At 39.1% G+C, this 17,293-nt stretch overlaps 1 protein-coding gene across 5 annotated transcripts in view; it reads left to right on the forward strand.

Moving 5' to 3' along the window:
- Window positions 1-17,293, forward strand: part of GRID1 (glutamate ionotropic receptor delta type subunit 1) — a 546,772-nt gene that overhangs the window by 481,456 nt on the left and 48,023 nt on the right. For 4 of the 5 annotated variants that reach the window (XM_042786743.1, XM_042786724.1, XM_042786736.1 and 1 more), the window contains 4 exons: window positions 5,382-5,483; window positions 7,001-7,198; window positions 9,191-9,515; window positions 10,895-11,033. In XM_042786743.1, coding sequence (XP_042642677.1) covers window positions 5,382-5,483; window positions 7,001-7,198; window positions 9,191-9,515; window positions 10,895-11,033 — 764 coding nt within the window. The remainder of the gene's footprint in view (window positions 1-5,381; window positions 5,484-7,000; window positions 7,199-9,190; window positions 9,516-10,894; window positions 11,034-17,293) is intronic. The other variant, XM_042786731.1, reaches the window with a different exon arrangement.

Here is a 17,293-nt window from a genome sequence, read left to right on the forward strand (position 1 = left end):
GAATACCAGAATAGCATAAACATTGGATGTAGATGATTTACAGGTATTTCACTGAAAACAAGGTCAAATTATGATGGACAGCAGAATATAGTTTATGATAGTGATCTTGTCTGGTATTTTATCCCTAATAATGACTATAATCTTATGCTTTATAGTAGAAATGTTAAAATATTCCTAATAATTATGTAGCTGCTATAGAAATAAATTGTATCAGTGTTTGGATTTGCTTGCAAGTACAAGAATAGATACCTTTATATTTTCCTAATCCTGTTTTATGTAACTATGGATTACACGAATACACAGCCCAAAATGTTTTGGTTTTTTGTTTAATTTTTCTTAATTGTGATCCCATATTTCAAATTAAAAGATTTTGCTATCTTTAAGGCAACTCCAGTCATAAAAATGGAAATGATGTTTCATGGAATCCTGTCAGCTCCTTAAGAATGACATATAATCCAATGTGTGAGTTGTATGAATACCTTGTTGTGAACTACATTGAATGACAGCAACTTCTCTAGATTACTGATATACTCCACTTAAAAAAGAATTGTGGACTTAAATGTAAATATTTGTTTTACTTACTATTTAAATTCCTTTTATTCCTTAGAACTGCAATGAAGGTGTGTCCAATTTGCTCCATTTATTTAATGGGCCACTGTCTTATTTCATATTTGTCTCCTGTGAGCATTAATTTTCTTGTTTAATTTTTTTTATTTAGGTTTTTTATATTATTATTATTATTATCATCATGTTCAATTAAAATCTGCTTTTATAACGTTAAATATTTCAGTAAGTGTTTAGCCATATTGCAAGACTGGCAAGGGGAGTGAGGCCCCAGCATGCAAAATGTATGTACATGGTGCAAGGACATCATGTTTGATATACCCTATGTTGACTTCAATTTGAGAAACAAGTTGTCATTGAAGTGAAATCTGTTTCAACTCAACTTCAGTCTAAAAGCATTATCAGGCTGTGAGTGACATACATTAATTTATTTAACTCCATGCGCAGAACAGCTTTCATATTCATAGAAAATGTGCTGTGGATTCATACAGGTGTCTCTGCCTCATGGCATGAGAACCACCTCCCTTGTGCTCTCTTCAAGTTTCCTGTCTGTTAGAAGTTTTTCAGGTTTCAAGGCAGGGGTTCCTAAATTTAATTTCTTTGGATATTGTAACCTTAGCTCCAAAGGTGTCACCAGATAAAAGTTTTCAGGTTTTGGTAAGATAGAAGATAGATGCTCTGGATTGATTGTAGTCCTTTGAAACATTACTATACATCTGCTAAAAAATATCTTGTTTGAATTCTTACGGGATCCACATTTTCCCTGAAAAGTAGATCATGTTTAGGATGTTATCATACTTAAAGTGATGTTAGATAGCAGTGGCATGCGTTATTTGGATAATAACTACTCCATCATCAACTAAAATAGTGTAGATGATCTTGCTCGCTGTTGTGATAGAAACATTAAATATTAATTTTTTATGCTAATTTCAGTTTTCAACTGTATTTATTAGTAGTTTGGGATAATTTTCTTCTCCATTTGTTTGGGCTTGAAACAGACATTTGCTGTAGTCCAGTAGTGTGAGCATTCGCAGCAGAGTTAGGAAAACTAAATAAGTTTCTCATTCAAGGAATATGTAATTGTTGTGTAATAGAATAGCATGAACATGCAGACTTTGCAGACAAACAGATGTGTAACCAATAGCTGAGTTTATCATCAGTTTCGTCTCCTAAAGGAAGTGGCACTCAGGTTCTCAATCTGTATGCTCCGGTTCACAGGAGGTAGTAAACCTTGCAACTCAGTGTTTAATCCATGCAGCCTTGATTCATTTGAGCAGAAGGATTGTCTGCCTTATTGTTTTGATGAGGGTCTTCACACTTCTGTGGAGCTGTTTCTGATATTCTCTGGTGTGAGCTTACTGTGACATCTCAATATGATTTCCCCTGGGGAACTAATAGCTCGAGTAAGTGTTGGGCAGCCAGCAGCTGCATCATTAACAAAGTCATGAAACGCCTTTGTAGAATTTGACTTCTGGTTTATCAGGGGGAACTCAGGAACCCTAAAGTTACATTGACATCAAGTTTTCTTTGAGGTCCTGACATATATCAGTACTATTCAGGACAATGTCCTGGACAGCAGGTTCAGGAGACATAGTTTGGATGACATCCTTTATCCTTTGACATTCCTAGGTTGTCTAGCCATGCAATTATTTTGCTTGTGTGTTGAGTATGTGTGTTTGGAGCTGTACATTGCTTGTGGAGGTTGAAAACGATGTTAAAGTTGTGATTTTCTCTCTGCAAGTTTTTCCTTGCAGTGCTGGTTGAAAATGCAGTAAATATTGATAAAGTTTAGAAGTAAGTCTTGAGCCAGAATTTTCCAACAAATTACCTTTTTATCTGAATTTCACATTTGTTTCCTCTGTTTGGCCTTTATTGGATCACTGAGCTTCTGATGCGTGGCTAGAACTATAGGATTCCCAGCAAAATGGCTATTTCTGAAAGAGAAGCTAGGAAGAAGGTTTAAATTGAAAAGCTTTAATAAAGTATCTGTTTTTCAAAACTTGAAATCCCATAACCGAGTAAATGGAGAATCAAAAAACCCCCACCAGACGGCCATTAAATATATGTTCCAGAGACCATTGATTTTTGAAATACATCCTACAAGTGCTGATTCTGCAAGCAGTTGTTTGTCATAATCAGATCTAAAAGCCCTTTATCTCCTATCAGCTGATGGCTGTGCTATAACCTTTGGCTTCAGACTTCTGATGGGAACATGGTACATATTTCTACAAAGAATGAAACTCTAACAGCCTTATCAAATAACAGCAGTACTCATTGTGTTTAACAGTGCTGGAAATTAGTTTCTCAGACACTGATCTTGACAGGTCAGTTGTCACAAATTGATAGATGTATCTGTAAATACATCGGTCCTATAAACAATATTCTGTCTGCAAGAAGTGGAAGTTAAAATTGGCACACTTCTGAACAAATAAAATGTTCTGAAGCACAAGGATGCACAGGAAAAATCCCTTCTAGAAATGGTTTTCCTCATGTTCCATTTATCAACTTTATCTTCATAGTTTGCTTTTTAGAGACTGAAAAGTTTGTGCCTCCATAGAGAACACTATGGAGCTCTGTGCTGAAGTGAAATATGCTCCCTACCCCTACTGCATAAAAGAGGTATCTTTGTCTTGTTCCTTTTGAACAAAAGGAATAAATTTATGGTTTTGCACTGGCACATCTCCAGTTCCTTTTTGGAATTCTTAGAGTAAATGCAGAATGTGAAACTTAGAGTATTAAAAAAGTCTAAGGCCTTAATGTGAAATCAGATAGAATTTTTGAAAGGAGAAGTAGTGGGAGAAGGAATTTAAATGTCAGTCCACCAGTGGTGAAGTAATAAATGAATGTATTACATTTCCCATTTTTTAATAAATATTTACTCATCATCTGTAGATTGTGCAGGCCATTTTGGCCAAAACCATCCATGTATCTTTGTCATATACTTACTTCATAAGACAGCTGAAGAAGGCTTAGATGGTGAACTTTCTTCACAGATTTGAGACACAATATATACCACACACACACCTATGCCAGTTTTTGAAGTCTGTTGAACCACATTGATTTATGTCAGATGACAAATTTGTCTATTTGGTTTGGCAATAGCAAAAGCTAAGAAACACATGGATGTATTTCAGAGCAAGCATCTAAACTCACATTTAAAAGATACCATGGCTATAGGTATCTACCTGTATTGCTCCAGACACTTTTATGTGCAGAAGCTCATCTGTCACTCCAAACTGACATCATAGGGGGAGAATTTTCAATTTTAGATACTTTAGCTTTCAGGAGTGTCATTAGAAAGCTGAATATTATTTAGTCATTCTCCTCCTCCATTTTCCAGGTCATCTGGATAAAAGGAGGTGTAGCTTAATTATTTTCTCCCGTGTGTCTCAGTTTTGAATATTTAGTGGCTATGGAATAATTTTCATCAGTTGTGCTGCTTATGGCTGAATATTCACTGAATGTCCTATTCTTTTCTAGTTCTCTGTTTATCAGTTTATTGCAACAAAACAAAAATAAAACTGTACAGATCTCTCCTATCACATTTTATTTGTTGGTTTTATTTCTGAGGCTTTAGGATAAAACTGAAGTCACAGAAATAAATCTTGTAGGACATCTAGCCATAGGCATTTTTAGTGAAATAAGTTCTTTCCAAGAAAGTTTTGACTTGGTACATGAAAATTAGCTTCTGGCAGGAAGAAGCCACATTTCACGGATCTTGGACTATGTTTAATTTCTACAGGGCATGCCTTCAGCTAACAACACTGCTTCCACATATGTGAGCATAGTATTGGTGTTTAAGAGTAGAAGTGGAAAAAAAAGAAGGAAACAGTTTCTACTTGATACTATTTATGACTCTTCTGAACAAAATGACACCGTGGATTATGTCTGAAGGCAAAAGTAGTGTCTGACTGCCACTGCATCTGAAGACCATACTTAGTTTGAATAATCTGAAGGTCACTTAAGATTGACTTTTCTGTTGATTCATAGAATCATAGAATAGTTTGGGTTGGGCCTATTCAACCTATTCTATTGCATTGTAGTGCATTTCTCTTCAGAAAATGCAGCAAAATTGATTTTTAAAGAGATACATTTAATTGAAAAATAAAATATTTAGATGTAATATTCCAGGGAGATATCTTGAAAACATACATGCAGGTATACCTAGCAGATGAATGAAATACTGATAGATATGAGATGTTTGATCACCAGGAGCCTGGGAACTTGAGAGTGTGTCATTGTTTTACTGATGAGGTAGAAGTAGGCCAAGAACAGAGAAAATAGGACTTTAGATAGGATCTGGAGAAAGTCCGAGAGAGAACAGGAGACAGTTTGACACCATAGAACCTGTGTGAAAAATTTATGACTATCAGTGAATGAGAACATTGTACAGCAGGAAAAAAAGATTGATCTTTGATAAGCAGTAGGGAATGATTTGAAAAGCAGGAGGGGATCTGAGCAGAGAGGGAAATATGAGATAGTGAGACCACAGATAATCCTGAGGACTGTCAGGCAATATAAACTTACTGGAGAGACATGTCATATCAGAGTGAACTAAGTGAAATAATGTGAAGAATGCTACAGATAAGAGAGTAGTTACGTTACAGGCATCAATGAAAATACATTCAGGCAAGGCACTTGTTTATGCCTGTCCTCTGCATCTCACTAATTCTGATTCTGCTTTAAAAAAAAGCCACACATCTCTCATCCTCTCTACATCAGTTCTGGATTCGGTCAAGCTACTGTTAAATGTTTATGTAAATACTGAAAGATTTCTGCCTAACAGTCCTTCAGACTCACTATACTTTCTGTTCTAGTTGGCAACGTGGGACTCTGAGAAAGGACTGAACGGTAGCCTACAAGAACGACGTCTGGGCAATGACTTACAAGGATTGACACTCAAAGTGGTGACTGTCTTGGTATGATCCTATTTGAGTTCAGGAAAGAAAATGCTCAAAATAAAAAGGATCTGACTAAGTATTATGGGCACTTCCCTCAGTATTTTTCCCTATCATTTTCAGTTCTTCATTTTTGGATGATCATTTACAAAAGCAAGGAAGATAGATGATGGCCTTTTATTATTTCATGTGAAGCTGTGCACTGTGGGAGATATGGAGCGTTTGTTTGCTTATGCTGTTTTTCTGCATTGTAAGTCCTACTGGGCATGGATCCAGCACAGGGCCCGAGTGCACAGGGGTTCATTCCAGATACCATACTCTAACTCACATACGTGGTTTCCAGCATTTCATGGATTTTAAGATCAGATGGGCCAATTATGATAATCAAATCTTGGCTCGTGTACACTGCAGCCTGTAAAATTTAATCAAGTATTTCCTCCACCAAGCTCATAAATTCTCATTGAGATAAACTGTATCTTTTAGAAAGGCATAGTCTTTCAAAAAAATCATTATGCTTTTGGGACTACTGTCTGTTAATATCTAGAGTGGTAGCAGAGCTCCTGTCAGCTACATGCTAAATTGGGTCTTGAATGCATTCTTGGCTAAAATACTGTAGTTTGCAGATTGCAGAATGTGCTTTCCGTGGTTTTTATTTCTCTTTTTCTGAATCATGTTACAAATAGGAAGTACCGCATAGGATCATTAAGGTACTCCCTCCAGTCCCCAGTTTTTTTCTCTGTCTGGTGACAGGTAAGGTTGTGCTCTAGTTTAAATGGGAGGTGAGCAGGTCCCTTCCACGAGAATGTCAGTACCAGGTTGCTGTGCTGCCTGCAGCTCCAGTGTTCCCCCACTGGAGAGCTGGATGCTCTTCCCTGACTGAAAACACACCACAAAATACAGCATTTCCTTGGTCCCAAAGCATACTTTAATTTAAAATACTTCAGGAACCAGTACCCATAAAGATTATTCTTTGAATTTTCAAAATTTTAAATAGTCATAAAAAGCAGTGTTTTTAGCTTCTGTTTAAGTATGCCTCCTGGATAAACGATTAATCATTTTCTGTAAAAGCTGGCTTTCTAAATCTGATATGGTCTGAGATAGATGGACAGTAGTAATGTTCCTATCTAGGACTCATGCTTAACTTTATATTCTAGACAGCTAGTTAGGGCACTAAGACAGGTGTCTGTGTCTTCTTTATAGTCACTGAGAAGAGGCAGGTATTTCAGAGAGCAATTCATCCTGTGGGCACCAGGAAGCAGCTAGAGGGGAGTTGAATTGTCTTCTGGAGTCTCTGCCTCTTCTCAAGAATTGTGGAAAAACCAAGGCCATAGATAGGACTCAGGTGCTGAGGCAGAGCTGTCTGGTTGAGATGCCTTGTAGTATCCCACGCAACCTACAGTTTTTGCCTTAGAAGGTTATGAGTGTCTCAAAATCTGTGCCAAGTTGTCCAGAATTAACTCAGGAAACATCATTTTGCTAAGAGAAGCAAACTAAAAAACTTGTTTCAAGTGTCAGTTAAGATATTGTTTTGTTCTCAGGAAGAACCTTTTGTGATGGTGGCAGAGAACATACTCGGGCAACCAAAACGATATAAAGGATTTTCCATTGATGTCCTGGACGCACTTGCCAAGAACCTGGGCTTCAAGTATGAGATATATCAAGCTCCTGATGGCAAATATGGACAGCAGCTCCAAAACAGCTCCTGGAATGGCATGATTGGAGAGCTCATTAACAAGGTATACAGAGGAGAAGCTTTGGAGTAGGGTGTCAAAGCTTTGTAAGGATGTTTTTTTAAATTCTCCCCTTCTTCCATTCCAAATTACAAGAGAATGAATTAGGATGAAAGCATCAACGCAGAACACTTCTGAGCTGTGGGTGGTTTGAGTGTGGTGTACACTGTGTGATTTAAGACCTTGTATACAGGACAGGAACTAGAGAGTCTGTTGTTCTATTTACTCCCAACTGTTCTCAACGTAAATTATATCAGTGTAAATCTCTGTGTTTACATAGCTGTAAGAATAGGAAGAGAGGGCATGTATGTGTGTGTGTGAATCAATGACATTAGAAAATAGATAAAAAAAATGCATTCTTCTTAAAATATTAATTACTATTATTTTAATTTTTGTCACTATGTTTTTGCTACATGTTTGTAGGTGTAACTTTATTTAGGTCACTTTGTGGCAATGTGTTTGATAATGATCAACTGTCTGACTCCAAAGCAGGAAAAGCGTCCATAGTAATATACCATAAAGAAGTGTTCTGAAGGACCAGAATTTAAACTGATCTCAAGATTATTCGTTCATTTAAAACAGAGGAGCAAATTTCTTTTCTTAATTACAGTCTTGCAAATCAGGAGTAAATTAATTGAACTCCATCGAAGTAAATGGGAAAAGTTTGTACCTCAGAATCTCCCAGAGAATGAAATTAGAGTGTATTTTGTTCATGTTCTTACTATCTGACATGGGACAAATGTTAATCAAGAAGGAGAATCAAAGGAATTAATATTCTATGTTGCTGCCCTTTGTAGAAAAGGTTACTCTTCTGCAGTGGAGTTATTACTGAAAGTGAAAGCTTTCTCATTATCTAGTAAGTAGGCGGCTCAGTATCTGGTAAGTAGATGTTTAGGAAGAAATAGAAGCAATTAAAGCAATAGCAGATGTGTATATGATAATGGGACATTCTTGGTTAGTCCTAGGAAATATAAAGAATTTTTTACTTATTTTGCATTGACATAAGCTGTTTGAATTTCATTGATTTGAAAATGTGCTAAGAAATCCTGTTAAATTTCTTTGGAAATTGCTTTATTTGAAGGAAGAAAATATCTATTATGATATTTAATGGTATTTCTACAACTAGCTCTTTCACTGACTCTAAAGTATTTAAAAGCAGACCTCCCTCACCTAACATTTGCTTTACTTTCCCAGCAAAATGTAGAGATAGGAAACAAAAAGCACATTCTATTTTTCGAAGATAACTGTTTTTATTAAGATGGAAGAATATTTAAAATCTAATTCCAGCTCTTCAAAAGCTTTGCGAATCTTATTTATTAACTTCTGGTTTATCTTTCACTGAGTTTTTGTACTCTTTAAGGACCCTCTACGTGTAAAACCTACTCGCTTTAAATATTGAGCTCAAAGCAGTTTCAGGAGCTAAGTTGCCTTTGGTGCATTCTTCCAGTTACTAGTTTTTGCAATCACTTTATTCATTGTAAAAAAAAAAAAAACAAGAAAAGCCTTCCCCCCAGTTGTCATATGAAATCCCTTAATGAATATGATAAGTTGGCAGCTCTGCAGAGAGGACAAACATTAGCTCTTTGCACCTTGCTATCATATACACAAACTAACGAAATAGTGTTTCTATTCCTTGCAATGCACCAGGTTAGTATGGTTTGGAGTTTCAGGCATCCTGTGGAAAACAAGTGAGGGTTAAAGTCAGATAGGTTGCACTTATTCCAGAGAGGAGTCAGGGTGAGGCTTTTTGTTCTTGAGTACTTTGACAGGTTACGTTTCACTATTCTGCTTTAGACCTGTGCAATTAACTAATGTTCAAATGATGAAACTGATTCTGGTTTTATTTTTAGACAATTTATTTAAATTTCTCTAAATGTGTTAAGTTATAGAAAGAAATGCATGGAGTCACTTGTTTCTTAAAAAGTTTCTCCTTAAGGCTCACGCTGGCCAAATTCATGGTGAAAGGGAGAGATCTGATCCGTTGCATTTGTCTCACAGAGAGCAGACCTAGCCATCTCAGCCATCACTATAACACCAGAACGAGAGAGCGTTGTGGACTTCAGCAAGCGGTACATGGACTATTCCGTGGGGATATTAATCAAAAAACCCGAAGAGAAAATCAACATCTTCTCTCTCTTTGCTCCTTTCGACTTTGCGGTGTGGGCTTGCATTGCTGCAGCCATCCCCATTGTCGGCGTCTTGATATTTGTCTTGAACCGGATCCAGGCAGTCAGGACACAGAACGCTTCCCAGCCGAGCCCTTCTGCTTCCTCCACCCTCCACAGTGCCATCTGGGTCGTGTACGGCGCCTTTGTTCAGCAAGGTACTTACTCTCTCATAAACACCACTGATGGATGTTCAGAAATGTTCTGCCTTGGGTGAAGCAGGTCAGGACGTGTTAGTCTTGGCTGGAATGGTCTAAAAATGAAAGGGAAGGCTCGTGCGGGGAGATAATAGGTTTCACTAGCCCAGATGATGAAAAGTGGGAAGAAGTAGGTAAATTTGAGGGGGGTTATCTTCTCCTATTCTGTGTCTCAGTAAGTCCACAAAAACTTTTAGCAGACCTTTCCACTTTGGGAAAATTATTGCGGAATAAATAAACTACAGGGCTGGCTTGGTGCAAAATTACAATACTTCTCCACCTCTGAAACTAGCAGCTTTTCTAATTGTTTAAATTTAATTTTAGAAATTTACATGCTTTTGAACTAAAGTGAGACAGTTTATCTTTTGGTTCTTTGAACTGAATAGGAAAATAATTTGTAGTCATGTAAAAAACTTTACACTCTGAAATCTCTAGGCATAGGACTAATCCTACTGAATTCAGTAAAATTACTACCATTAACAAAGTTACTTTTGTAAACAATTGTTTGCAAAATCTGCCTACACAGTTTTTTTCCCATATCTATAATGTTAGTACTATTCTTGGGAGGCAGGTTTTGTTGTATACTAACATGAGTATGTTGTTAATTTTTTTTTCATTTTTTCATTGTGGTTGCAAGTTTATAAAGCTTCAGCTGGAAAATCCTTACTATTGCTATGAAACTTCATCCCTCATCTCATTAAGGTGGCATCTCTGATGGGTTTAAGTACAGTAAGATACAGTCAGCACAAACATACACTGAAGTGACTAATGCCATCTGTATGGTAAGGTTTGGTCTCCAACAACGTTCAAGCATAGCTGTGCTTGAAGCCTACTGGTAGGAAATCTTCACATTGTTTCAAATGCTGTAAAGAGTAACAAGTAATGACACTAATGCTTCGCTCTTTGCAGATTTAAATGCAGCACAGATAGCACACAAACCATTGAACAGTTCTGTGGGTTTTTTGTAAATCTAAAATGGCCATTGAAAACAGAATATTACTATATGCTCAACATTGTAATGATTTAATTCCTGTATGTTAGTCACGCTTCACCATTAAACTTTCTTTATTTAGAGTATTTTTCTTCTTCTGTAGATTTGATCCTCAGTAATTCCCAATCTTTTCTAGAACAGTATGCAGCGCAAGAGTTGACTGGAGAAGATGTTTTTAAATTATCAATCTTAACAGAATCAGTGCTTTTCTCACAGTGAAAGGATGATCTGGAAGGGAAGCAGAAATGCAGAGGGGTAGCTCCAACAAAGTTTAACATAACAGGGCACATGGCGGGTAATTGTAAATGGAAGCTGCTGAAAGACCCTCATTTTCTCTGTTCATTTGTAGGGAGTGAATCTGCTGTCAATTCTGTGGCTATGCGCATTGTAATGGGAAGCTGGTGGCTCTTCACCCTTATCGTGTGTTCTTCCTACACAGCAAACTTAGCAGCATTTCTCACAGTATCAAGAATGGATAATCCCATAAGGTAAGAGCCTCTTCTTAACATGAAGCTGGAAACCTGGATTTCACAGAAGGGTATTATCCATTTGAGCACTCATTCTTGCAAGAAAGAGATAACTCTCTAATAAAATACTCTGCTTATTTGCAGTAGCTGCTTTTCTCTTCTCCCCCCCTCTTCACCTTCACTCCAACAACTCCCCAGCAGTTTTGACAGGTGCATGGAGGGGACAATGGCTCTTTAATTGTGTATTTTTCCAGAAGAGAGGTCTTTCATGTTTTCATGTATTTTGCTTAACCAGAGCTCTCACTGCTTCAGCTGTCTTTACTTCTTTGTTGAACATAAGAGGGAACTTTCACCTCTAGGGAACTACATAACATTTCACTTACCACCTTCAATGTGTAATTTTATGCTCTTAATATTTTGATATACACTGTTGTTTATACTATTATTTGCATGTAAGGTAATATAGGTGGTCTCTTAAAATACAAATGGCCAGCTTCAGTGGCATTATTTGCAGGAAAATACTCTTCTTCAGGAGAAAAAGATAACCGAACCTGACTCTGGGATAATAGATGTAATATAGCAGTTGTTTTATTACATTTATATATAATTCTCTACAGTTATGTTGGCAATATTGTGATGATAAATTACAGCTTCTGTAACAAACCCAATTTATCTTGCACCTTTGACTTCTTTCCCCTGCTGTTTGCCTACTAATCCATACCCAATGAGAATATTTTCAGTAAACCAAGCCTCTGAGCAGCTCCAGAGAACTGCTGGTTGTTTGGTGGCAATTTGTGTGTGTGCGTATGTGTGTGTAATTTGTTTTTCTTCAGAAAATCTAAAAGCTAAAGAATGTTTTTATTTTTTCTCTCAAAACACAGACAAAATTCCCACCTTCACACTAGCATGGAGTATTGGGAGGGCCGTTGATCTTCTGCAGTCAGTGCTGACAGGGCTAGAGGCTGATATCTCATGTTTGTTCTGATGGTGATGGATTGGAGAGGTGACCAGAGGACAGGCAGTGTGACACAAGTTCCTCTCCTAGAAAATACTGAGCCAAGGATTTTAGGTGCTAGAGAGTGACACAGTTACTCTGTTGGTCTCATTTGGGTTTGCACTGAGAAAACTGGGACTGTAACATTTGTGCTTGTCTCCTAAAACTGAGGCATTGGCGCTTAGGTAAGGCTGGCACTTTAAAAATTTGCTTTTTGTCTTCTCTGTGGTATCTGCACAGAAGGACATAAATAAGTGCATTTCTCATAAACACAAGTTTAACAGTATTTCCAATTTTTAACTTGCTGTTGTGTACTTGCAGGTAATGTAACACTTTGTATGGATATAGTGTTATAATAATAATAAAACCAGCCCAAAACTGTAACTAGCTTTGGTTTTAAATTAATTTTCTGTTAGTTTAGCCAAAATAAGTGGGGCTTAACAGTAATAGAAAGAAGAACTGCAGTTAATTTCTGGAAATAACATGAGAAACTAAATAGAATAATACTACCACAGAGTATCTGTGAGGCTTGGCTGTAATGGGAGTAAGATTAAGCTTAATGAATAAATTGCTCTTGAAACCCGAGACCGAAATAGTTCTCCAGAAACCTTGAATAATGATCTTCTCAAAAATTTCTGAAAGCTTTAGTTCCTTCATGACAGAAGAAATTGTTTGGTCTACTGAGCAGCTCCCAAAACTCATCACAGTTCAGAGGAGGACAAAATTTGGGGTGAAATGCAGTGAGGAATTGGCAAAAAAAAGACACAGGTTTAAGAGCAGGACTATGAATTATTAGAGGAGGCCTTTGAGGCTGAGCTATTACGTTTACAAGGGGGTTTGAGTCCCCTTGTTAAAATGAAAGGACATTGCTACGAAACTTGACAAGAGAAGTTATTTGGGTAAAGGAAATGCTCAGCATTGTTTTGGGATTTTAGAGCCCAAATACTCTTCTGCTGTTAGAGATGGCAGCTGAAGAATTATAATTAAATGCCTTTCTATACATAATTGTAGCTTCCACTTTCTGGGTTTCTGATATCACATCCCCTTGTACAAAGTGAGGATACAGAAGGAAGAAAGCACTCTACTGTGGTTTGAAACATCAGCAGAGTAATTCAGGTGCCAAACCATAAATGTCTAAGTAATTTAAGTTGCCATGAGGTTCACTGCCTGTGCTCCAGCTACTTGGCTATAAGGACAGGGGTCTTGGTTAGGTGTTGTCAGCCACAGTGTGCATTATTCATATTGCCTGGGGTACTTTGGCTTAGGCACCTAAATCATTCCCAAGGTAATCTGAAATGGTGGCTGTCAGAAAGCTCTTTGATTTGACCACTGTTTGACAGTGGGATGGAGTGCACCCTCAGCAATTTTACCAAGGACACCGAGCTGTGTGGTGGGTGACACGCTGGAGGGCAGGGATGGCATCCAGAGGGACCTGGACAGGCTGGAGAGGGGGGCCCGGGCAAACCTCATGGAGTTCAACAAGGCCAAGGGCAAGGTCCTGCCCAGGGGTCGGGGCAATCCCAAGCACAAACCCAGGCTGGGCCCTCGAGGAGTGGCTGGAGAGCAGCCCCAAGGAGAGGGACTTGGGGGGGTTGGTGGGGGAAAACTGCCTGTGAGCCAGCACCGTGTGATTGCAGCCCAGAACCCACCCGTGCCCTGGGCTGCAGCCAGAGCAGGGGGGGCAGCAGGGCCAGGGAGGGGATTCTCCCCCTCTGCTCCGCTCTGGGGAGACCCCCCTGCAGTGCTGGGGCCAGCTCGGGGGCCCCCAACAGCAGAAGGACACGGAGCTGCTCGAGCGGGGCCAGAGGAGGCCATGAAGATGCTGGGGGGGCTGGAGCAGCTCCCCTGGGAGGCCGGGCTGAGAGAGTTGGGGGGTTCAGCCTGGAGAAGAGAAGGCTCCGGGGAGACCTTAGAGTGGCCTCCCAGGGCTTAAAGGGGGCACAGGAAAGGTGGGGAGGGACCCTTTATCAGGGGGTGTGGGGATAGGATGAGGGGTAACAGGTTTAAACTGAAAGACGGTGGATTCAGATTAGGTAGAGGGAAGAAATTCTTTTCTGTGAGGGTGGTGAGACCCTGGCCCAGGGTGCCCAGAGCAGCTGTGGCTGCCCCCTCCCTGGAAGGGTTCAAGGCCAGGTTGGACGGGGCTGGGAGCACCCTGGGCTGGGGGAAGGGGGCCCTGCCTGGTGTGTGGGGTGGGAAGTAGATGATCTTTAAGGTCCCTTCCAACCCACACTATTCTATGATTCTGTAACTGAGACAGTTAAGGTACTTGCTTGTTTTGGCTTGCCTGTGGGTATTTTACAAAGTTTGCAGACTGTTCTGAGATCCTGCTAGTCTGAGAGAGAGAGGTCTGGACTAACCCTTCTTACCGAAAAATGCTAGTGCCTGAGGAGAGAGGAGATGGGGTAAAGAAATGGGTTTTCCAGAAGCTCTGTTGAGCCATCATCCATTTCTAAGCTATGATGAAGGTATTTTCATGCCCCCACTCTTTAGGAGAAACATCTTATAAAATATTGTGTGAGATTTAGAACATATATTTTTCCCGAGGAAGTAAATTACTGCCTTACATGAATGCATCATGGCCTGGTGTCTCAGCTCCCAGTACGACTTGGCTTCAGCATTGTATGAAGTGGAGTGGCTATTTTTGCCTTTATAAATCTGCCAATCAGCTTGCCTGCATTATAACTTTCATGGACCCAGAAAGGAATACTTACATGAAATCCATTTTTCCCACCCAAAAAGGCACAGTGAGTTATAGCTGAAAATTTGTTTGCCAGCTGAGAACTACCAAATCCAGCTGTGTATAATTCCATTGTTAAGAAACCAGCCCCCCATCCTCCCAATAAATGTGCGCTGTTATCTGTCCCTCCATAGGGAATTCCTCTGGTCTTCAGTACTGCTGCTGCTAAATTGCCAGCAGAAGAGAAAATAGTGTTATGGTGCTACAGTAGCTGCAACATAGTTAAGATTTGCATTGCAAGACTGATTTTCCTCCTGAGCCCCCTCCAAAATGCCTAATAAAAGTTGTTTCAGCATCACATTTCACACGTGTGGTCTGTGACTAGCTGAATAGGAGTATGTTTGATTGAATAACTAGGTGTCAATCAACCCAGTGATCATCACCTCCACATTTCACTGCAAAACAACTGTGCCATAGAAATCATAAAGGATATTTATTAGAAGGTGAGACATTCACTGAAACAAAGTTGAACTGTTGGAAGGCAGACTTTTTAGAATTAGCATGTTGGATAAAAGCCTGATTTTTTTTTTTTTTTTTTTTTAATCTGGTATTGACAAATCTCACAAGGCTTTTCCACCCTTCCATGAGTTTCAGGGACTGCCTGTGGCTCACAGAAAGGTGAAATACCCAGAGCAGGAGGCTTGGCAGAAAGCAGCTTTGATATGCTGCTTGTATTTCTGTATTTCCTAAACCCCAAACAGGTTCCCAAGTGCTGTGCTGTCCAGGTGCCCAGATCCTGTTTAAGAAATGTACCTAGCTTGGAAAGAAAAAAAATACTTCTCCTTGGATTTTCCCAAACCCTCAAGGGCTTCATCACAAGCATGATAACAGAGAAAGGCACTGGCTTTCTGGTCTGGCACAGCTACACGTGCTGCCGTGCTCCTCGTGTGTCCTGTGTGCCCATCACTCGTCCCAATGTGACAGGGTGCTGGGGACAGTCAGAACGTGGAGTTTGAGACTAACACCAAAACTCCAGCCCTTCAAGAGATTGATGATAGCAGAAAATAGCATGAGCCTTCCTCATCTGTCCTGCATTTCCTTTTTTTTCATTGCTAGCTGTTGGTACTTCCACACCCCTTTGCACTTTCAATACTGCTTCTCTGAGCCCTCTGTCCAAATTGCCTCTTGTGCTGCTCTCATCTTCTCTCTGCCCCAACCTCACAACAAGGGAACAAAGGCAGCATAGTGCTTACCTCAGGATTTCTGTCTTTGTGGAGATTCATAGGCAGGTCAGAAAAACATCAAGCAGATTTCCCAGCCAGACGTGAGCAGAGGGGGGAAATGTTTCCCACTTCCAAAAGAGAAGGCGTTTCTACAAAGGTGGTGGTGGTAACAACTTTGGAGCTCAGGGTAGGAAGCCATGATCTGTGTTCTAACTTTGTAAATGAGCAATTCTTAAGTTTCGTTTTTAAATAGAAATCTGGGTGATGTTTAAAGCCTGTGCTAATCCTTGACAAACTTGTTTAAACCCAAATGATTTGCATTTATTCTAATATTTGCCTTCAGAACAGTATGCAGCTGAGAAGTCTTCCAGTGGGTCAGTTTGCCAAGTAAGGGCTGATGTATTACATGCGAGTTTGTTCTTTCTTTTGTCTTATTACATTTTCAAACAGCTCTTGGATCTGCTGTCTGACCTTCCACTTGTAATTATGAGTTTAATTAGCAGTGACTTAACTTCCAGCTTCATTTCTTGTTAACAAGCAGACTACATGCAGTTCAGCAGCTGTACAGATATTCCAAAACTCAGGTTTAGGAGAGCTTGTCTGAGAAGAGATTGAGAATCATGCAGAAAAATTAAGACATAAAAAAGTAGACTATTTGTAAATTCAAAAGACTTTAAGATTTTATCAAATTGATCCTTAACATTTGCACGTTATGGAAGTTTTGAAAGGCATCTCTATATATATGCATTCATGGACTGCATACAAACGCATGTTATATCTGCTTTTAAGTTCACAGCTGTTGTTTCACAATTTGGGATTTCCTTGTTTGCATTTTAATCCCCAAATTTCATGTGTTTTGGTGACAGCTGAAGATTTACTGCATCTTAGTTTGGGTGATAGTCTGGCACTTGTAAGGCTTGGGTGCAAATTCTTTTTCTACTACTAGCTTTGTTCTTGGCAAACTTAGCCTCCTCTCTGTCTCAGTTCCCTTTCTGTATAACAGAGTAACAATTTTTTCCTATCTTCACGTTGTCAGTTTAGCTGTGTTAAAGGTGATGGCCGGAAATGTCTGTATTATAATAGCTCTGCAAGTACCAAAAAAGATGGATTTTCTGGGTTACATACAGAACAAAAACAATCTCAAAATGTTTTCAAAGAAAATGAGGAAAGTATTTTGAAGATCCAGCTAGAGGGAAATCAACAAAGGTTTATCTGGTGTAGTTAAGCAGATTTGATAGGGTTGGTAGCGAGAACCTCACAGGGATCCATCTGTATTTGCAGTGATTTTGCCTTGAAATTCCTTGCGTTTGAAAACAGCCTTTCTGTTATTAATATCATACATGGCTTTCTAAATATTTCATTGGATTTTCTTTTGTTATGTTTA

Source organism: Tyto alba, unplaced genomic scaffold (genome assembly GCF_018691265.1).
Source record: "Tyto alba isolate M040663 unplaced genomic scaffold, T.alba_DEE_v4.0 Super-Scaffold_1, whole genome shotgun sequence".
Lineage (NCBI taxonomy): Eukaryota > Metazoa > Chordata > Aves > Strigiformes > Tytonidae > Tyto > Tyto alba.